This window comes from Gopherus flavomarginatus, chromosome 1 (assembly GCF_025201925.1).
Source record: "Gopherus flavomarginatus isolate rGopFla2 chromosome 1, rGopFla2.mat.asm, whole genome shotgun sequence".
In the NCBI taxonomy this organism is placed as follows: Eukaryota; Metazoa; Chordata; order Testudines; family Testudinidae; genus Gopherus; species Gopherus flavomarginatus.
The window spans coordinates 129,060,564-129,083,794 of NC_066617.1; the positions used below are offsets into that span (position 1 = coordinate 129,060,564).

Genomic DNA, 23,231 nt, shown 5'->3' on the forward strand with positions numbered 1-23,231 from the left:
AATGTACTCCAAGAAAAAATTAGTTGTCTTAGGGGTGGCCAACACTTCTGAGTCTTCTACAGTCCCCTCCCTCAGCTCCAAATACACACACACACAAAAAAAAGGAAAATTTGGGATTTACATTGTTTTGAAGAAGCATTCTTGTTTTTAGAGGCAAGAAATATTTTGAAAGGTTCTAGAAAGGAACCATAGAAGTCATACACATCATTTCAACACTATCTTGAGTACTCCAGGCCTGCAAAGTCCTTCAGTTGACGACTCATTCTCCACTCTAGTTCATAAAAATATTGGACCGAGTGGGTTTCAACTTTCTCCCACTCATAAAGGGCACCCTGCTGTGGTAGGTTGGGCAGCCTGTCTGATTCAGTCCTGCTTCCAAGATCACTATTACTCTTTGCTTCACAAATTTGGCAGTGAGAAGAATTCATAAATCCATGCAACTCTCCCACTTTCTAGTCTGACATCCAAGAGCATAATTTTAGTGATACAGCAGAGACCCACAAACTGGGAGTCCCATTCTCATGTTTGAACCTGTGGAGCTTATAAAGAGGAAGAAATGGTATGGAGCACATGCCCAGGAAATGAAACCATAACATTTCAAAGCTGATCACTGGTCTCATAAAAATTCCTAAACAAAAATACCATCGTTTAGCATGAGAAGTCAATGCTTTAATGATTGATTTGCTATACACTAATGCACACAGAGCCCAGTCCACCAGCGCCTTCTTACAAGAGTGGTTTCATTGGAATACAACGGGATTCCAAATACACGTACAGAACACAGGGTCAGACCCAGAGTGTACAATTATGTAACAATTTTGGGGAAAATATCTTGGCTACAACTAACCTGGTTTTTCCTATAGTCCTGCTGGGAATGTCTGATGACTCTGTAACATAGCCTTAACATGTATTTGTATGGAGCATATCTCTGGTCTCCTAGATCTTCAAGTCTCAGCATCGATCCCTCTCCTCCTTTGTCCTTAAAAGGAGCTTTGAGGATCCCAAATATCTGTTCAGAATTAAAATCACTGAGGGTGAGAACAAAACCGAGATTTCTGTATGACTTTAGTTGGCCATTTCTATTCATGTTTACATTAAATGTCTCAGGAGTACCTTAAGCCAGGTAAGAAATAGGGCACCACTCTTGCCATCTACATAAGACTGAACGTGATGGGTGGGGAGACAACACAATCTCAGACGTTAAAACAGTGACATTGTCCCATCAATCTACTCACTAACATCGTGTAGAAAAAAAAGTGGATAAATTTACAGTCAAAGGGGACGACAATTCTGTTATTCCTCTTTTCCAGCCTCTTCACCATTGTTTATTCAAGAAGCTACTTAAAAAGAATATTAAGTCTGATTCACAAGTGCACAGATCTTAGCATAAACTAGGTTCCTTCCAGCTCCATGAGAATGTGGAGTCATTTACACTAGTGGGGACTAGAGCAGAACATTTGTTTCAACTTTATCATCCTTGATCAAGACTTTACTCTCTCTTATAGCCATACAATGCAGTGGGGTTGCACAGGCATAGCTCAGAACAGCATATAACTATTTATATTCAATTGTGCCCTCATCAAATGTTTCCTTTTTTCATTTAGACAATAGGTGAGCCCTGAGTTGCTAATTTCACACCTGGAGATCCCAAGTGGATGTTAACAAAGGACTATGTAGCCTTGTTAATTAAACAACCACTTTCCTTCAGGAGCTCCCCCATATGTACATATATAAACAAACTGCTAATATCCAAAACATACCTGGGCCAATATATTTTGTTCCCTCATTAATTTTTGTCTTTCCCGGTTTGGCTTGGTGATCAACACATCCAAAACTTCCTGCCCATTATTAGGCACGTCAGCAACAAAGAAAATGAGATCTTCTAACAGCTTGGTTACAAACCTAGAACAAGTAGAGAAATTCTTACTATACAGTTCAACACTTGCTAGGATTCATTAAAAAAAAATCCATACATTTTAAAACAGGCTTTCTGTGGCACAACAGAACCTCAATCACTGTAAAGCCAAGCCTGACATGTGCTTAAGGATTCAAGACTTTGGATCAGCAGAGGCTTAAAATCATCACAAGGAAGTTTACCAAAGCATTAAAGAACCACAACTAAACAGGAAGCAAGTTGAACTGATGGACAGTATCCAGAAATAAGTAATCTACACAAATACACCAGCAACAGCAGCAAGATGTTTTCATATGCGGCTTAGTTTTTCAGGTAACCACTAATGCTAGCCACTGTAGATAGGAAGCACTGCGTGCAGTGGAAGAGCATGCAAGCATCCGCCTCTTATTCTGTACACCTACTGGCCAAGAAGGTATTGAAGGTGGATTTGCAAAAGACCACATCTTGCATTTCCTGCTAAAGGCAAAGGGTGATGGTAAAGAGCACCAAAAGGGAAGGGGTACTTCTAATACTAGAAAATGGCTTCTCCATCCTGGAGGAAGCAGACGGAAACAGTAAGTTGTACATACATATGGCAGAACATATATAGATGGAATTTTTAACTTCAAATGGACAACAGACCCCACTTTAACAAACATCCTTGAGAAGGGCTACAGGCTTTCCATGAGCAACTCTGCAAAAAGCCAAGAAGATCCCATGTGGGCTTAGTAACTAAACCTTGGGTGTTTGTGACCAGCTCATAGGGAAAGCAGAGGAAAGAAAAATAAAAGCTTTCAACAAGGAATGGGCCAAACTGTGCCTGCAGCTAAACCCACAGACCTCCAAAGTGTCAGATGAATTTGGCCTAGTACATATATCTAGACCCAGGTTTCTAAACTATAGGGTCTAGAGGCATGCGGATATTCAGCTGAGATTTTAGAAAACAACAGACTAGGGAATTTAAACACACAACTTCCATTACTCTCAAGAGGAACCACGTGCTAAATCTCCTAGCCCGCTTTGAAAATCTCAGCCCATATGCAGATCTCCTGGATTACATCAACCTGCTTGGAAGCTGGTCTGAGTAGAACAAGGCTCACAGTACACGAGTGCTGCCCAAGCAGCAAAAGGTATAGGGTGCGGATGTAGGGCTGAGCAACCTGTTTGGTACTGGTAGGAGCCCTACCTTTATAAGCCAGAAAGGGACAGGGAAGGGAAGAATGAGGACTTCTACTCTTTCCCAGGAAATCACAGAGACACACAAATAATGCCAGCGTCCAAAAAGCACTATGAAATATTTTCAGCGTTATATCACAGCAATAGCCCCACTACCAGATGATGCTGAATCTCAGTGTTTCACGGTCACGAGGTTAATAGTGAGATGCACTGTTGTTACGTCACACCCCAATTCATTGCTTTGTGCTTCTCTGGCTATATTCAGTGATGAAGTGGTTTGTCAGCTCTTCAGGGTTAAGTACCAATGCCTAGGCCATTACAACATGCCACCTTAGGATAAATCTTCTATCTACTCTTGAACCTTCTATTCTATTTATTATTGACAAAAACCTCTTGATTCAATAGTTGACAGAAGCTTAATTTTAATCACCAAGAAATTAACATTTTCAACAAAAAGCTGTGAATCAAAGTTACAAATTAAACAGCAAACCAAGATACTGTCTAATATTTAATTTTTCCAGAAAGCACTGAAAATACCTAACATACTACACCCCCGGCAGTATGATGTATTTGGCAGCAACGTGCAACAAAGTCCCTTAATTCCTGGGAGGGTGTAAAGAGCAGACACTCCAGTAGCACTGAAGTTGACATATGGATGAATGCAAAGGGCAGACCCTCTACAAACAGCCTTTAGAAGAGACTATGGAAAGTAGAAGTGACAAAGAGGACAGGAGGTTATAGATGGAAGGGAGAGGAGTTGATGTTGAGCCAGATTCTCATTTACACTCATTTACCTTTCTGGCAGTGTAAAGGGGGTGTAAATTACACTGCCAGAGTGGGGTAAAGGTCCTTAATGTAAATGAGAATCAGGCTCATTGGATGCAGATGTTACAGAATTCAAATAGTTTAAAGTTTGCTCTATAATCTAGGTAAATCTTGAAACTGACATCTATTTTAGATCATTTTAAGTCCTGTCCCGCTCTTTACCATAGTATCTGAGTACTTCACAATCTTCAATGCCTTCATCTTCACAACACTCCTGTGAGGTAAGGCAGTGCCGCTGTCCCCATTACACCGACAGAGAAGTGAGCCACAGGAGAGATTAATGACTTGTCCAAGGTCATCAAGGGAGCCTGTGGCACAGCCAGTCTCAAGTCCCAGGCTAGTACCCTAATCACCTTCCTTCCTACCAATCTATCTAGATTTTACTATCAGAGGGGTAGCCATGTTAGTCTGGATCTGTAAAAAGCAACTAAATGTCCTGTGGCACCTTATAGATTAGCAGATGTATTGGAGCACAAGCTTTCGTTGGTGAATACCCACTTCGTCAGACTTGTGTGTCCATTATTGTGGAGTTTGGATACCATACATATCCATTTTATACAAAAGTGATCTGAAAAAAAAAACCATTACTGACCTCCTTTCATTTTGTGTTATTGTTCCATTCTCCAGCTTTTTAACAGTGGATGCTAAAACTTTGTTGGCATCATTGGCAAAATCCAAGTCTCTGACCTCAGACAGAGGAACAGATACGATGGCAAAAGCTTCCTTGTCTTCTTTTGTTTGGCAAGTCCCAATCTGAAATAGTGTGTTTTTGTAACAGAGTTTAATTTTGGGGAGAAATCCTCGATCTTCCTCTGAATTATTATATATCTTTATATGGAGGGAAGTTAAATCGTTCACAGACAATTACAGGAATGAGTTTGGAAAGTTAGTACACTTGTATCAATATTTACCTTCAACATCACTGGCCTCTCTTCTTCTGTATCTATAGGAATACTAGTACTGGTCACCCAAGTATTAGTGCATAGGTGTCTCAACCGAACATAAGAGTTCCTAAAGACAAACACAGTAAAACAACAGGTCTGGAGAAAAAAAAGTGATGGAAGCTACACCCTTCACTGTTCTGCAGAACGTTTTGAGACAATATGATGGAGAGACCATGAGTAAAGTTTTATTTAAGGATAAGATGAGGAGGGGAAGGTTTTAAAATCCAGTGTGAACAGAAATACTTCCGTGAATTTCAGCAAAGTATGAAAACATGCTTTTTCTTTTATTTGAACAGTCCTCTGCAGAGTTATGACCCTCAAAGAACTGCAATACATTAATAGTCACAGTCTAATAGCTCGATCCTGAACACTCTTGCTCGTGTGAGTAAGCTTGACATCAATAAGATTGCTTACATGAATAAGCACTTATAACATCAGTCATAAGCTGAGAATCAAGTGATAAACAGCATGAATTAGATTTTTTAAATTCTTTCAGTTTGTGGTTGTGTTAGAAACTAGAGATAGGCAATTAATGCAAACATTTTTCAGTGACTATTCATTCTACTTTTTTACATGAATTTACTTTGGCCAAGTTTTCAGTCTCCCTTTTCATGTTCACAGTCTGTGAATATTCATGCAAGTCAATTGTGTTAGGAAAAAGGAGCACAGAACACAAATTTCCAAGTTGCATACACAAATATTACCAGAAACCAAAATTTTAAAATTGACACACAGGAGAATTTGCCCTCAAGTGACTGAATGTTCAATCATGGAACAGAAAAATAAAAAAACGCTCATGACTTTTCTGACCAATCACAATTAAGCAATACTGTTCAAATTTCAAAGATTCACAATTAATTTCTGCAGTAAAAACCTCAAAAACTATTTGTTCAATTAATTTGAACAACAAATACATTCCAAGAAACCATGCTCTGTCATGGGCAGTGCATGCACAGAAAACAAGGAAAAATTCATTGCATAAATTATTTATTGGGAATGATTCTCTCAGATTTATTAATAGTACATTTTTTTCAAACAGCATACTGGGTCCAGTTCTGCTCTCAATTACACCTGTGCAACATTTGCACCGCTGTTTTTATATCTTGACAATCTCCCTTTAAGTCTTACTTGTTTTATCATTATTTTATCTAGTCACAGCAGCAGGATCATGTTTTATACATCTCTTGTTTATCTGGGAAGGCTCCTCAATTTCAGCTGAAGAATAACACTAGCATATGTTTGATTTTTCTGCTTTACTCACCAGTATAATGCTAGAGAGAAACCTCATCAATGCAGCATTTTATTTTATTTTATTTTACCTTGGAACTAGGCAGTCAGCTCTCTGAAGAGTGGTGGCATCCAGTTCAAAGAGAGATGCGATGTCATTTCCATGTGGTACAGAGACTAAAGTATACATAATCTTCTCCCCTGCTTGCCGCTTCTTCTTTGAAGCAGGAAGGTCGCTGTCTCTCTGTTGATTAGGCACAAGGGTTTTTACTTGCACTGGGCCCTATTATAAATTCTCCAATTATCTGGTGGACAAGTAATACATCAGAATTTTACTTTTACATTCTAGTGTGTTAGGGCCAGCTTTGGAGAGTGTAACACAGAGGATGCAATCTGCCCCATGGACACAGGGTCTCAGAAAGCCATTGTAACAGGAGCAGGTCACACACTGCAGAGAGACTATAGTACCATGTACATTATTACTTGACACCAGCACTTCAAAAACCTGATGTAGTTGCAGACCCTGGCCTCCCATCAGATGTAATTACACTGCACTGGTTTGGAGGGGGGCAAAGATAAAAGTGAAGAATGGATGAAAATCAAAATGTAAAGAGAAAGAAAGATTAGTTCAATTGCTGTTTTAAGAGTCCGTTTTCTTTTCGTATTAGTGGTCATAATCATAGGACCTGATAAATGAGAGTGGCCAAGTCAGCTGCTCCATTCAAAATCAACCTGACACTCCATGGAGTGGCAGCGGCACAGCCAGCCAGCTGGACCCTATTAAAATTCTCAGCGTAAACTGACAGCACATCAGGGGCTGGATCCTGCCTGGTGCCAAGTGTTCCCAAATCCTACTGATGTCCATGGAATTGAGGGAGCTCATCATCTAACATAAACAGGTCCTAGACTCAATGGGCAGAGCCCTGGCTCCCAGCCCTATGCCTGTCCCGTGTCCCTGGCTGCCAGCCCCAGCCTCACAGCCCTTACCCCTGTCTGCATCCCCCCATCCCAGAGCCACAGCCCCACTCCTGGCCCTGGGGGAAGGGGACATGGACAAGAGTAAGAGAGGAGGCACGAAGTAAAACTTTGGGGACAAGTGTTTTAATATCTCCAGTGCTGGGATTTGCACAACCTCCTTTGGAAGCCTATTCCAGAGCTTAACTACCCTTACAGTTAGAAAGTTTTTCCTAATATCTAACCTGAATCATCTTTGCAGCAGATGAGGCCCGTCCCCTGTCAGAGTGGTTAAAACACTGGAATAAATTGCCTACGGAAGTTGTGGAATCTCCATCTCTGAAGATATTTAAGAGTAGGTTAGATAAATGTCTATCAGGAATGATCTAGACAGTATTTGGTCCTGCTATGAGGGCAGGGGACTGGACTCAATGACCTCTCAAGGTCCCTTCCAGTCCTAGGATCTATGAATCTATTATTACTTCTCCCTGCCCTACCATCAGCGGACACGGAGGTCCCAGTCTTCTTTATACCAGCTCTTAACATATTTGAAGACTTATCAGGCCCCCCTTCAGTCTTCTCTCAAGACTACATGTGCCCAGTTTTTTAACCTATCCGAGTCAGATACCTAAAACCCACTACATGCCCATCTGCATCTTCGTAAATGTGGCCCAAAATGCTAACTTCCCAGGGCTTGACCCTGCTAACCCTTTCTGAAAGGAGTAATTCGTATTCACATCTATAGCCACACTGAAGTCAATGGGACTTCTGGTCTGTGTAACAGTTACTCCTTCTGTTAGGGCTGCAAGATCAGGCCTTTAAATGATACACATTACCAAAGATTTGCAATCAGTTTCGGATTAACAATTCCTGGCACACCAGGTGCACAACATATATGGCGTGGAAGAGAGAAAAAGAGGAGAGCCAAGGATGCCAAAAAAAGAGAATCAGACAGTGGAGATCTGAAACGTGATTTCTAGTGTGTCACTAACCAAGGAATGTGCTAAGCAATATAAAAAGGATACACTTGCTTTGCATTAGTTGTTTGATAAGACCTATACCTCAAGAGATAATCAGAGTGGTGCTTTGATTACTGATAGTGCCTGTTGATCAGCCATCACAATTAGCAATTAATTTCAGCAGGTCTGATAAAATTAGTTCCCCTTCATAGCCCAGTGGAGAAGAAACTTTTCAAATCCTTGCAAAATAATCACTTCTTCTATCAAGCCTGAAAATACTAACACTCCATCCCCTTGCTTTAAACAAGGGAGAGTAGCAGAAATCCTCCTGTAGCTACACTTTCTTCCAGGGCATGCAGTGCCTATTGTGTTGTCAGTTTTATCTATCAGTGCAGAAAGGACATTTCGTGCATAAAGGGCAACATGGAAGAAGGCATTTTATTTGTTTGTACGTGTGAGAAATTGGCAAATAAGCAAATGAAGTGGCCATCACTGGAATGAAAGAGAAGTGGACAGGTAGGGAGGGGCAGAATTGTGAAGGGCCTTCAAGAGGAGGACATGAAACTTGATCTAGATGCAGTGAGAAGAGGGAGACAAAGATGGGATTCAGAGAGGGTGATGATATGGTCAGAGGGGCAGGTAAGGAAGATGATCTCAGCATCTCTGTTTTGAATGGATTGGAGGGAGGTGATGTGGGTGGTAAGGAGGAAGAGATTACAGTAATGAAGACATGAAACGACAAGAACCTGGACCAGAGTTTTAGGTCTCTGGAGAAAAAGGAAAAGGGTGGATCTTAGGCTACGTCTACACTGCCGCAGTAAGTCAACCTATGCTATTAGCTGGAGTCTATGTATCTTAGGTCAAGTTACTGCAGGGTCTACACCGCGGGGGGTCGATGGGACAAAAACTCTCCTGGTGACTTACCTTACTCTTCATGTCGGGGGTAGAGTACAGGGGTTGAGTGGAGAGCGATCTGCAGTCGATTTGGTGGGTCTTTATTAGACCCGCTAAATCGACCGCTGGTGGATCGATCTCAGAGCGTGATCCCAGCTGTAGTGTAGACCTGCCCTTAGAAAAGAAAAAGTGGCAGTCTGGATGTGTGGGACCATAGAGAATACTCCAAGAGGCACTAGCGGGGGTGGTCAGGGTTAGCTACATAGATGGGTAGGGGAAAGGAGATCCCACTGGTGTACCATTCAATGGAGGACAGTGAGTGGGGAAAGGGAGGGAATGGAAGCAGCAAATGTGGAAGAAGAACAGCCCAACGCCCTTGCTAGGATATCTTTGTTTATGTGTTTGTTTTTAAAGTCATGGTGTGAGGTATGTGAGAAGAGAGAATGGCTGCAGAGACAGCATTTGAGGGGGATCCAGGTTTCATTGAGCACAGCGAGACTGGAGGAGTGACAGATGAGGAGGTCCTGGATGGCAATGAGCTTTATGGAGTTGGTACTCCTAACTAACGGATAACACTGTAATGCATGCAATCTGGAAAAAAAAAACAACAGCACAAAAATCTACATGACTTGCAAATTTCAGCACACTGTGCATATTTTTTTAAACCAGTTACAGTAGATTATATATAAAAATACAGAAATTTTCATAGCTATTGGATTACTACTATTGGTCTGACACATCATATTATATAGGAAGGAATTTTCTAAAACCTGTAATATATTTGTTTATGTTGTGAAACAGAAGTTTAATGTAATTGGAGCCAAATACTATACTCGAGCCAGAGGTAACATAAATTAGGCAAAAATCAGACTTCTTCCCAATACCTGGATATTTCCAAGTGCCCACTAGACTACTTTACTTCACAGCCACTAGCATGGTTTGCTAGTAACTGTGCACCACCACAGATCTCAAGAGATCCCACTGTTCCACTACATCCTATCCCCAGAGTCTTTTATACCTAAAATTCAGGAGACCTGCATGCGGCTTCACTTATGGAGGAGCATTCATTTTAACTGCACAGAACAGTGCAGAAATGCAACAGACCTGGAAGATCATTTCTTTTAGAATGCAAACCCAATCTACAATTCCAATGGGTAAAACCACCTCCTGTAGCATAGAGACAGACCAGGATAATGCCCTATTCCTGTATGAATACTCTACAGACTTCAGTAGAAATTAAATTTAACAACAGCCAGACTTCTGAAAATGCCTGTTAAATCCAGTACAATGTAGTATCTCAATATGTTAACCCAATTTAGAAGGCTCTGATAAAACCAGCATTTTCATATGGCAGTAATGTGAACAGAACTCTTTAGGTTAGACGAGTTAAAAAATTCTATATGAAAAAAAAGAAGAGTAAATTAATGGCCACCCTTGCGCCTGCATTTTACTGAACCCTGACAGACAGCACAGCAGTTAGCCTCCTATAACACCTTCCCTATTGACTCATTTGTGAGTCATCCCATTTTTAGCAGAGACATCACGTTGCAATTCTGTTAGGAGCCAGAGACATTCTGTAAGAAACAATGTATGCGTTTTCAGAGCTGATTCAGAACTGTGTGCAACGGCAGAATAATAATAAAGTGCCAGCATCCGTGTGTTCCTCTCTCTCTCTCTCACACACTGCAAATGCAAAGCCTCTCAAGAGATCTGATTGCTGGCTTTATATAAGCACTGACACACTACCATTTTAAAGCTAAAGACGCTTATTTTTAAATTGTGCTTTTTGGATTATTTATTACCAAATTAATTCCTAGCTGAGCCTTTTAAAATACTGCTCCACTTGTTTAAACCAGATGACTTGCATTACACGATGAAATTTTAATTAAGAGAGTATTTTTTTAAACAAGCTCAGTTGCTGGAAGCCAAAAGGAAAAAGCCTTTAGAGAGAGATAGTATTTTTTAAAAAATTCCACCTGGGAATTATATATGAAAGAAAACACTCTCTGGGTCAGATCCTCAACTGGTGTAAAGCATAATTCCATTGAACTCAATGGAGCTATGCCAAACTACACAAGCTGAGGATCTGGCCTTTTGGTTCCACGACAGAAATGCCCTATTTATTCAAGCATGCATGCATGCATGCATGTATAAATAAATAAATAAACAAACCTCCAAAAAATCACAACAGTAAATGCAAGTTTGGAAATACTTAGAGATAGTGCTATCTCACAAAGATTCATTTGTGCAGAGGGTTAGTTTACCCTTCCAAAGGCGGCAGCCTTTTAAGGGGAAGGAATTAATGAATCCCAGGTTCCCAGCTGTTCTTGACATTTTCCCAATGTTTATGGTGTCCCTGTGGATGCTGTACATTTGTGAGATTGGAAATAACAGACTTCTTTGCAGCATAATACACCAATTCTGAATTTAAATGGGAGCTGTAACATACAGTGCTGAAATTTTTGAGCCACTACACATTATAACCTTCCAATTTTCAAAAGCTGGACAGGGCAGCATTTAATAAAGGCTTCTAAATTACAGGAAGACCTTCCTGTTACATAGTCTCTTGGGCTTTGGAGGGGAAAAATATGTAACTAGTGTATTGACCTATTCATTGTAAGGCCAAATATTACCGGAAACCAAAACAGGATTTTTCAAAAACTCTTCTTCACTAGGCAATTTTGCAGGATTTTCAAACGAGCCTAAAGCTAACATTTTTTAAGAGAGACAAAGTGACTCAACTCCCATTTTAAAAGTGAATTAGGCCCTTAAGAGCCTAAATCTTATTGATTTGTAATATATTTGCAATATTGAGACTCCTAAGTGTCAGAATCACTTTTGAAAAATGGAACTTAAGACTCCTAAGTCACTTAGGCACTTTGAAAATTTTCTCCAAAAAGAGAATTAAGTGCCCCATTCCCATTGAAATCCAATGGAAATGGGGTGCCTAACTTGAAAATAGGGTGCTTGTTTGTCACCAGCGCAAACCTCTAGTTATTGGAGCACTGGAAAATGAACCCCAATATTGCATGGAGGGATGAGGGAGTTGCTTCTGGTTTGTTTTTTTATATACATTGGAAAAAGCTTCCAAACTGATAACTCTGCAGACCAGAGACCTCTAACTTTATTTTACCTTAGAAGCTACAGCATGGGAAGCAACAGAACAGGCTTCCTTCCCCACACCAACTTCGTCAATGGCAAGCACTCAAAAATCATGAGCCAAGCCCAAAAAAGTAACACATTTAGCTTAAAAATCATGAGCTGTTTTTAAAAAATTCAATTCTTTTTATTAGGCTTCTAGGTTTCTGTGCCTTTACGGCGCACGAAGGGTCCAGAGGTAACTAGGACAGAGGAGGTCCTGGAAGGAAATCCTAGGAGTGACTGTAGGTTGAAGTTAATGTGCATTAGTATTGCTGAGTTACCAATAAAGCCATACATCAGGAAGTGTGTTGTCAATCCTCACAGCATTGGGCATTTTTATTAAAGCTTCAACTCCTGGAGTCATGTGATTATGTCAGAACCTCTGCAATCATTTTTAAAAGTTTTTAGCACAGAGAAAAGCTTGAAAACAAGTGCCCTAAAGGCTTAAAAAATGAGAGGCAAATAAAAAGGTCCCCGCATTTATTTTTAAAAACCTTGTGGTTTTTAAGTCAGTTTCATGATTTGTGGCTGGTGAGCGGGACAGGACTGACTCACTATTTTGAACACTTGGATTGGCTGGTAACAGATTCCCAATAGGCTTTAACTCAACCACCTTAGCATGTGCTATCATACAACTTGCCTTGCCGTGACTAGAGTTTTAGAAGTTGTGGGTTAGATCGAGCTAGCTAACATGATCTATCACATCTTTAAATCCTAGGCAAGACTAGGCCACAGAGGGTACGTCTACACTGCAATTAAAAACCCGCAGCTGACCCATGTCAACTGACTCGAGTTCACAGAGCTTGGGCTAAGAGGCTGTTGAATTGCGGTGTAGATATTCGGGCTTGGGTAGCAGCCTGAGGATCTACACTGCATCAAACAGTCCCTTAGCTCGAGCCTTGAGATTGAATTAGCTGGCATGGCCAGCCACAGGTTTTTGATTGTAGTGTAGACATACCCACAGTGTCTATATGCTCTGCCTTGGATGGGGTAGGATCTGTAAGCCGAAGCATTTACACTCTCTATTGTGCCTTTACTATGATCTGAAGAAAATCTCTAGGGATGCTAGGGTAGCTCAGTCTCATTGCTCCATGTATTAGCTTATAAACTTCTTTCTAAGGGTCCAACCCTGCAAACACATTTGGGAGTAACACTTACTGCTATGAACAGCCCCACTGACTTTGCCAGTACATGCCAGGCACTGGATTAAATGTTTGAGAGTCAGACCTTAGGCTGTCGGCTCTTTTTGGACCAAGACTTTGTTTGCTCTGTGATCTGCAGAGATTCAGAACTCAACAAATAATCAAGTTTATTTTGTCCTTGGTCTCTTTGCTGAAGGGCAATGTGGAATTCCGTCTACTTTAAGAAGAATTAAGACAACCAATTAAATGTCACATAAGCAATCACCAGGCAGTATTAACTGGTTAATACCAATTACCAGCTGGTACATGCCGATATGACACAGGAGTCAACCAAGTAACTTCAAAGACATGAAAGACACCCTAGCCCATTACCAATCCCTGAACAACTCAGTCCCCAATCTAGTATAGAGGTGTCACAGTGTTCCATTTGCATTCGAAACCAAACAAACATTTTTATTAAGTACGAGAAAAGTTTTCCTAACAATAGTTCTTAGTTGTCCTTTTGTTCGTACAGTAGATGGGAGAAACCAAGCATGGAGGTAGCAGAATTCAAAGCAGCAGGAAATCTACTCTAATAGAGGCTATGGTAATCAAAAGTGCTGCCATAACCTTTTCAATACTCCGTGACCCTCTTCTTTTTCCCTTTCCTTCTCCTGCTTTATGGAGAATTGAAAATGTTTCGGCCTTATAGGAAAAGGTGAATAGTCAAATACCACCACCACTTCAGTCCAGTAATATAGGACTTTCCACCCAAAGATTTCAAAGCACTTTATAAACATTAATGGATTACACCTCCCAGTACCCTGATGGGCTTCAATGAGACACCAAGAATCTAAATAAATTTGTATTTTATATGTAAGTAAAACAAAAATATCCCTTCCACCCGGGGCTAATACTTTATATTAGATTGATAATACAACAAAACATTCTGCAGTACATTTAAAGAAAAACATTCCACTTACCATGACCTTTCCTTCAATATTCCCATCTGGATAGTGTGGATTAAGCTGAAAAAGAAAGGCATTCATTATAAACTTTGTTTCATCATTTTTCACTGGTTTTATACTCAAGTATCCTATGTTTGCTCAGTCACCTATTATGTACATTGGCTCAGTGGTTAAAGCCAGCATCTGCAAATCAAAATTCCAGAGTTCAGTTCCACTGGCTACATCTTCACTGCAAAAAAGGGGGGGTGTGATTTTCCATTGAGATAGAGCTAACTGTGTAAAATCTTAGTGAGACAAGGCACGGGTAAATTTTTATCTCAATGCAGCCAGTCAGACTCAACACTTCACCTCCCACCAGGGGTTGCCCTTGACTAACTACACGGAGGTGAAACTAGAATGCATTGTCTCCACTAGGATTTTACAAAGAAAGAGAGAGAGCTAAACACACCTCTTTTGCACTGAAGACATAGTCAAGTGGACAGTGTTTAACTGCTGGGTGACTCAGTTTAGCCATTATTACTGGAGATGATAATGCTTACTCATGTCATAGTGAGGTTGTGAAGCTTAGTGCATTAAACTATTATGAAGTGGTGCAAGACACTTGTGTTTATTATTGTGTAGCATCTTTCACCCAAGGTATTACTGTTTAACGGCATTTAATACAATTTAACTTTTGGCATTGGAGGACATAGGCAAGGAGATGATCATTCATGTAGGTAGACAAAAATCCAGACAAACACCTACACACGATGGTTGCACATAAAAAACTTTCGAGAAAGATAATGAAACAATTCTACCTTAGTATTTGCAGCATTCCCGAGTATTAAAAATACCTATGAAATACTGCAAATACTGAGATGACATTACATAGTTATCTAAACAAGTCAGTTTTAAGCATAAGCAGTGTGAGTGAGCATGTTTGAAAGTTATAAGCATGTATAATGGTTTTAGTGGCATAAGTTTGAGGTAGCCAAGGGTACATCTACACTGCAAAAAACCACCACACTCATGACAGCAAGTCTCAGAATCCAGGAGTACAGACTTCAGCTCAGACAACAGCACTAAAAACAGCAGCAGAGACATTCCTACTCAGGCTAGAGTTTGGGCTCTGAAACTCAGCAAGGGAGGTGGGTCTCAGAGTCTGAACTCCACTCCACATGAAAACATCTACACTGCTATTTTTAGTGCCAAAGCATGAGCCCAAGTCTGTAGGCCTGGTGCAGAGACTCAATGCCACAGGCTAGTTGGGGGAGAGGCATTTTCCAGTGTAGATATACCCAAAATTACCAAAGTGGTGACGCCAAGTATAATTTAACAGGTCAACCCAAACTAAGCGTCAGTAAAACCATTTTATACCACACCATCATGATTTCTGCATATGCCAAATATTTCACAGAAAACTACTGTAGAAATGTTTTTACTGAGTTTTTAAATATTTTATTGATACTATATTTTTCATATCCTTCCCTCTGTAAAGCCAGGCTCCCCTTGTGCCATACATCCTAGTGCACAGGCCTGAGAGGGAGAGGAAAGTGCTAACCAATACTATTTTAGAAACTTTTAGAAAATTACTTATGTAATGATGTCATGATTTTATGGTATGATATCACAGTAAGATTACTGACCAAATGACTGCTCTGCTGCTCTGTCTGACATCGGTATTTCCTTTAGCCAGCATGACAGGCTTGAAAGTCTGTTTTAACAGCTTGTTTTCTTCCCACTACGATGCTCAATCTAAATCTTGTCTCAAGCTCTTGCTCCCCCATAACTTCCCAACTAGAACTCCCAGATAGCTCTGTTACACAGAAACAGGAATGCAAGAATGAGGATAATTAATGGGACATGGTAATACCAGGGTACAAAATATATAGGAATGACAAAGTGGGGGAGTGGCATTATAGGTAAAAGAAAGCACAGAGTCAAATAAGGTAAAATCTTAAATGAAGCAAACTGTAACACAGAATCTCCATGGATAGAAATTCCATGCTTGAACAATAACAGTATAGCAGAAGGAAAATACTACTGACCGCTTGACCAGGATGGTGATGGAGATTGTGAAATCCTACAGGAGGTTAGCGAGGCTGCAAAAGCAGAAAGCTCAATAATAATGGAGGATTTAAATAATCTCCATATTGACTGGGTATGTATTACTTCAAGAAGGGATGCAGAGGTAAAATTTCTAGACACTATAAATGACTGCTTGTTGGAGCAGCTAGCCCTGGAACCTACAAGCAGAGAGGCAATTCTTTATTTAGTCTTAAGTGGAGCACAGGAGCTGGTCCAAGAGGTGACCATAGCTGAACTGCTTGATAATAGCAACCATTATATAATTAAAATTAACATCCTTGTAGAGGTCATAAACCTACCATTTAACTTTAAAAAGGGGAAGTCAATGAGGATGCTCATTAGAGAGAAATTAAGAGCAGCTATCACAAGGATTAAAAGCTTGCAAGCAGCATGGGGACTACTCAAATGCACCATAATAGAAGCTCAGACTAAATGTATAACCCAAATTAGAAAAGACAGACAGAGAACCAAAAGAATACTGCCCTGCTTAAGGAGCAGAGTGGTGGAGGCAGTTAGGGGCAAAAAGGCATCCTTCAAAATTTGGAAGTCAAATCTAATGAGGATAACTGAAAGGAGCACCAACTGTGGCAGGTTAAATGTAAAAGTATAGTAAGATAGGCCAAGAAAGAGTTTAAGCAGCAACTTGCTAAAGATGCAAAAACTAACAATAAGATTTTTTTTTTTATGTACATCAGAAATAGGAAGCCTGCCAAACATACTAGACAATCAAGGCATTAAAGGAGCACTCAGGGAATACAAGGCAACCAAAGGGAAGCTAAATGAATTCTTTGCATAGGTCTATACTACAAACAATGTAGGGGAGATGCCCAGAAAGAATGGTTCTGATGTGGGTAACAGATCTGAAGTACTGGTCCACATAGATATGTCAACAGAAAAGGCTGATAAATTAAACAGTAATAAGTCACCAGGACTAGATGGTATTCACCCAAGAGTTCTGAAGGAACTCAAATATGAAATCGCAGGACTACTAATGGTAGTACATAACATATCACTAAAACAAGCCTCTGTACAAGATGACTGGAAAGTAGCTAAGGTAACCCCAATTTTTTAAAAGGGGCTCCCAAGGTGATCCTGGCCATTACAGGCCAGAAAGCCTAACTTCAGTACTAGGCATACTGGCAGAAACTATAGTGAAGAACAGAATTATCAGACTCATAGATGAACACAATGTGTTGGGGAAGAGTCAACATAGCTTTTGTAAAGGGAAATCATGCCTCACCAATCTATTAGAATTCTTTGAGGGTGTCAACAAGCATGTAGACCAGGGTGATCCAGTTGATATAGCATACCTGGATTTTCAGAAAGCCTTTGACAAAGTCTCTCTCCAAAGGCTCTAAAGGAAACTAAGTAGTCATGGGATAACAGGGAAGATCCTCTTGTGGATCAGTAACTGGTTAAAAGATAGGAAACAAAGGGTAGGAATAAATGGTCAATTTTCAGAATAGAAAGGGGACCTGTGCTGTTCAGCATATTCATTAATGATCTGGAAAAGGGATAGACAATGAAGTGGCAAAGTTTGCAGACAATACAAAATTACTCAGGATAGCTAAGTCCAAAGCTAACTTCAAAGAATTACAGTTGGATATCAAAAAACTGGGTCATTGGCCAACAAAATGGCAGATGAAATTCAACATTAATAAGGGCAAAGTAATGTACATTGGAAAAAATAATTGCATCTACACGTATATAACAATGGGTTCTAAATTAGCTGATACCATTCAAGAAAGCGATCACGGATAGTTCTCTGAAAATTTCCATTCAGTGCGCAGCAGCAGTCAAACAAGCTAACAGAATGCCAGGAACTATTAGGAGAGGGACAGAAAATAAGACAGAAAATATTATAATGCCACTATATAAATCTATGATGCACCCACATCTTGCATACAATGGCCAGTTCTGCTTGCCCCATCTCAAAAAAGAAATAGTGGAACTGGAAAAGATTCAGAAAAAGAGCAACAAAGATGGTCAAAGGCATGGAATGGCTTCCATACAAGAAGAGACTAAAATGATTAGGGCTGTTCAGTTTACAAGAGACAATTAAGAGGGTATGTGATAGAGGTCTATAAAATCATGAGGGTCATTTCACCTTTCCCACAATATAAAAACCAGAGGTCACATGATGACATTAATAGGTAGCATGTTTAATACAAACGAAAGGAAATACTTTTTCATACAACACAAAATTAACCTGCAGAACTCATTACCATGGAATGTTGTGATGACCAAAGGTATAACTGGGTTCAAAAAAAAGAACTGGGTAAGTTCATGAAGGATAAGTACATCAATGGCTATTAGCCAAGACAGTCAGGGATGTAACCTCATGCTTGAGGCAATCGTAAGTCTTTGACTGCGCAGAGCAGGGAGGGGAAGATGGGGGTGAATCTCTCCAAACTTCCCTGTTCAGTACATTCCCCATGAAGCTCAAGTACTGGCCATTGTTGGAACATAGGATACTAGGGTAGATGGATCATTGGTCTGTCCCACTCTGACCATTCTTATAAGAATGAGAGAGTCAACTGAACAACCAAACAACTAAATATACGAGACTTATTCGAAATACCCTTGTAATGTTAAAGGTGTGATGGTGGCAGACTAGGTGCCAGCTCATGCCAAAGCCCCTAGGCCTCACTGAACACTGACAAATGCATAACTGGAAACCAGTCTGGCTCACCTGTGTGTTAGTATTTTTTTTATAACTCTAGCATGTATTTAAATACATGTTAAGACTTCATAAAATACTTGTAAGATACTGCATGTATCACTCTTACTTATATCTGTATCCTATGTTACAATAAATATTTATGTGTTTGCTCTGTAACTATAAAAATGTTTGCTAAGACTGTAAACCCCCTACAGTCAGGGGAGAAGCATGACCAGGTGTGAAATATTCGTTTATCACAAGAGGTGTTATCTCCTTCCCAACACAAGAATGCCTACAGACACCAGACAAGGCATTGTGGAACATTAGGGAACAAAAAACTTTGATTACTTTCCCACACCTCTGAAGAGGGTATATGCACAAGCCCTCGACCCATCACAGCTTGAATTGTGGGGGAAGGGAATAAAAATGCCTGACCAGAAGAAACTTTATTTCTCTGCTGCTTGAATTCTGAGGGGCAAAGATTTCTAAGCATAAGCAAGTGGTCCTCAGCTGTTTCACCTGAGTTAGCCTAAACATAATACAGAGTTGGTATATTATAACAGCTTCTTTTACCTTTTGAAACCTGGCTGTAACTCATTTGTGAGTGTATGTTTACCTGCTTTAACCTTGTTAATAACTCATTTATTTTTCCCAGTTAACAAACCTTTAGTTTACAGGATTGGCCACAAGCATTGCCTTTGGTTTGAGATCTGAAGTACCGTTTACCTGGGGTAAGTGACTGGTCCTTTAGGACTGGGAGTAACCTGAATATTGATGTGATACTTGGTGTAACGGATCATCTGTCACAAAAGGCAAGCTTGCTGGGGCAGCAAGATAGACCAGGGTGCCCAAGAGGATCATCTGTGACTCCATGTTAAGGCTATGACAGCGCTGTAGGTGTTCACATTTGCTAAATATAGAACACACAACCAATTTGGAGTTAATGCATTGTTTTTTGACAGTCTGTCCTGAGGATGGTACTCTCAGTGGTGACAATAGACAGCATGACAATAGACTTTTTTATAATTTTTTTTAGTTTTCTCGCATTTACTCCAAATCAAATGTTATTACGATTATTTATTATTTGTATTGTGATAGCCCAGTCATGAACCAGTACTCCATTGGGCTAGGTGCTGTACAAGCACAAAACAAAAAGATGGTCCCTGCCCCAAGGAGCTTGAAATAAACAACTTAAACAAGATTATTTTAAGTGCCAGTTCCAAAAACACAACCTGATTGTCGAGGTCAAGAGGGGTTCTTCCTGCTTGGTCTACCATCAGGAGCAATAAGTGTCCTCAGGCCATATTCTGCACTGTCACACCTATGCAAACTGCACTATCTTCCACAGAAGTGCACAGGTGTAACTGGGGGCAGAACCTGATCCTACAATCAGAACTTAGTTAACAGCTCTATTGATAACACACAAAAAGAAAAGCAAACTGGCTCAACTTTTAGTTTTGGTACTGGAAGAATCAGAGAAAACTTTAAATATAGAGCAAATTCTTCAGCTAACTATCTGCATAGCCTTGTTGATGTCTATGGGGCTCCCCATGGGGCTATCAGATCACACTGCAGGATTGGGGCCTTCAATTTTGCCATTTTTGAGTTACTTCTGCACAGAAAAATTAGGCTTTTTTATAAAAGCAATATTTTCCTAGTTTTGATTTTCCCCACTTGCTTTGTTAAAAATGACTACACAGATTATGCTCAAACTTTCCAGATTTTGAACTGAGACCAAATGAAAACAGAAGAGACTCTCTCAAGAAGAAAAAAAAGAAGAAAAATCTGAGGTGCATCTTTAATTACAGTATTCTTCCCATTACCACAAAAGCTATAATAACTACCACAAAGTTATGTTAGGATAAAGTCTTAATGCTTCAAATCCATTCATTTTCCTGATTTTTTATAATACACTTTCAGGGTCCCTCAAACAGCCTAGCAAACAATAGGAGAATCGCAAATAGAATGCTAGTAAAAAAATTCCCTCCATTATTGTAGAAATCCAGAATTTCTCTGCAGATATTTAGACTGTAAATATGAAAATAGAACTAAAATGGGCCCTACTTGAGCTAAATCATTCTTCAGGCATTTTCAGGTCAAGGCATCTGTTACAGTTGCAGTGTTATTTTAGCGCACTGTATTTCAATAAAACAGCCAGCACAAGGAGAAGTATACAGCCAATATATATAGTATGACTGCCATGTATTGTGAATTACATAGTTCAGATCAGAGGGACTGTATGAATCATTATTTAAACATCTTCATTGTGTGCTACTTTTTAAAAGTAGGTACAGTATGTTTCCCACAGCTCCTTTTGTAACGCAGAACAACTCAACCGTATGGTCTCCACAGCTTGTATTTCAACAATTTCAGACGTGGGCATTTTTAGCTTATGCAGGGGCGACGACAAGCAAAACAACAGTCTGGGCTTCCGACCTCTAATTATTGAAAATTGATTAAAAAAAGACTAGAAACTGTGTTTCATTACGTGGCAAGCTTTCTGCAACTTCAGTTCCACACACCTAAACACTGACCCAGCAAATGCACAAGTAATTGTAGAGCCATCATCTTATAAGGGCATATCCTGGTTCTTGTGCCATACCCAAATAAAAAGGGTTAACTGCTTAGTTAGGAAAGCCGCACTCTGCAGCAACTCCTGCAGACTCAGAGCTAGCAGAATCAGTGTGGCTGCGATGCATGCCTACGGGGGAGATTTTGCACGTAGTTAAGCAGTCACAGATTCATCAGACCCAGCTCTGCACAACATCCAGCCCACCTTTAACCACCAGATTCTCATGGAGTGGATGAAGTACAGCTGTTCCATTTCTTTCATAAAACAGCACAATGAGCTATATTCTGCCTTGAAGCACATGTGCGCACACAGCTCACACTGACGTCAATAGGCATTGTGAGAGTTTTCCTCCAGAATATGGTCCTACGAGCATGTGCACGCTGGTAATTGTAACTACAATTTGGACCGTGTAATTCATTGGAACAGTTTGACTGATTCTAGTTCACTAGGGAGCTGAAACTGCAGGGGGATAAGAGCTTTAAAAGGTGGCTACTGAATGGAAATCCAAGGAAGAGAGGGTGCTCAGCACCACCTGAAGGCTCTCAGCACCTCACAGGATCGATTAAAAAGGAGTTTCAATGAAACAGAATTCAGTAGCTCAGCATCTACAATAAGAAGGATTCCCAGTGTACAGAATGTAATATCTTCTTTTAAAGCTAGACAGTACTAGTAAATACTGTCGTCTGCAGAGTGTTACATATTCAAACTGTGACCCGTATATGTCTTATGTAACATGCTGGCTAAGCATTAGATGTCTCACTCTAGCAGCTAGTCCATGTAAAGGATAAGAGCTTCGCTCCAGTTGAAAAGATCTGAAGTTGGTGCTGAAGTTCCCATGCTCAACCCCTGTTGACAGTGTGCGCTGGTAGAGACTTTCACAAAGTGGTAGTCCATGAGATGACCCTATCATTCATATTGTGGGAGCACTCTGGGGCCCCAGATGAGATCAGGGCTGCTGTATTAGGCACTGTTACAAACACTTAGTAAAAGGTCGTCCTATCCCGAAAAGCTTACAATCTAAATAGGTAAGAGACAGAGTGAAAGACAGAAGGCATTATTAGTCCCATTTCGCAAACAGGGAACTGAGTCAGAGAAAGTGCTTTTTACAAGTGACTGCCCAAGACCACACAGGAAGTCGTTGCAGAGCCAGGACTTGAACTCCTGAATTCCAGCCCAATGCCTTACTCACATGAGCATCTGCCTTCACATTTCATTTGCTTAGAGGAGCATGTAATACTGTGCCCAAACATATTGTGTTACCTATAGGAGCTTGTCCATAGAAAGGATAAGAGCCTGCTATTACCACCAGTTAAGAGAGCTACTCTATTAGATCAAATAGTAAAAGACCTAGTATTGAAGGTCCCAAGCTCAATCCCCATTGACCACTGGAGGTTCATCACACTTACTGTAGTCAAAATAAAGTTTTTGAGTTTCCTAAGGGTGTGGATCCTCTGCTGAGGACATAGTCGGCTATATTAACATCTCATTAATATTTTGTTGCCATTTTCCTGCATCTCTCTGTCATAAGATAGATTTTACATTAGCAATTTAAATTACATATTTTAGCTTATATTGCAGATGAGTGGCTTGAAAATTTCACATTTAGAAAATAAGCTGCTTTTAAAAACAGGGAAATACAGTTAAAATGCCTGAAAAGGCTATTTTGAGATGCTCCCTAATTAAGGGGAAGATAAAAAGCCACACTGATTTTAACCAAATTTTGTTTCAAATGAAAAGAACATTTCAAATGTCTATCCAGAGAAAAAACGAAGTTGCCAAATTTCTACTCAAGGAGCATTTTAATGGCTGGGTTAAAAATGGGATTTC

General features: G+C 40.1%; 1 protein-coding gene across 1 annotated transcript in view; it reads right to left on the reverse strand.

Annotated features, from left to right (window-relative positions):
* The window catches only part of ITPR2 (inositol 1,4,5-trisphosphate receptor type 2), a 366,766-nt gene that overhangs the window by 236,283 nt on the left and 107,252 nt on the right, over positions 1 to 23,231 (reverse strand). The window contains exons 10-15 of the mRNA XM_050967887.1: positions 14,119 to 14,163; positions 6,159 to 6,310; positions 4,807 to 4,906; positions 4,488 to 4,648; positions 1,761 to 1,902; positions 848 to 1,009 (exon numbers count right to left, since the gene is read on the reverse strand). Coding sequence (XP_050823844.1) covers positions 848 to 1,009; positions 1,761 to 1,902; positions 4,488 to 4,648; positions 4,807 to 4,906; positions 6,159 to 6,310; positions 14,119 to 14,163 — 762 coding nt within the window. The remainder of the gene's footprint in view (positions 1 to 847; positions 1,010 to 1,760; positions 1,903 to 4,487; positions 4,649 to 4,806; positions 4,907 to 6,158; positions 6,311 to 14,118; positions 14,164 to 23,231) is intronic.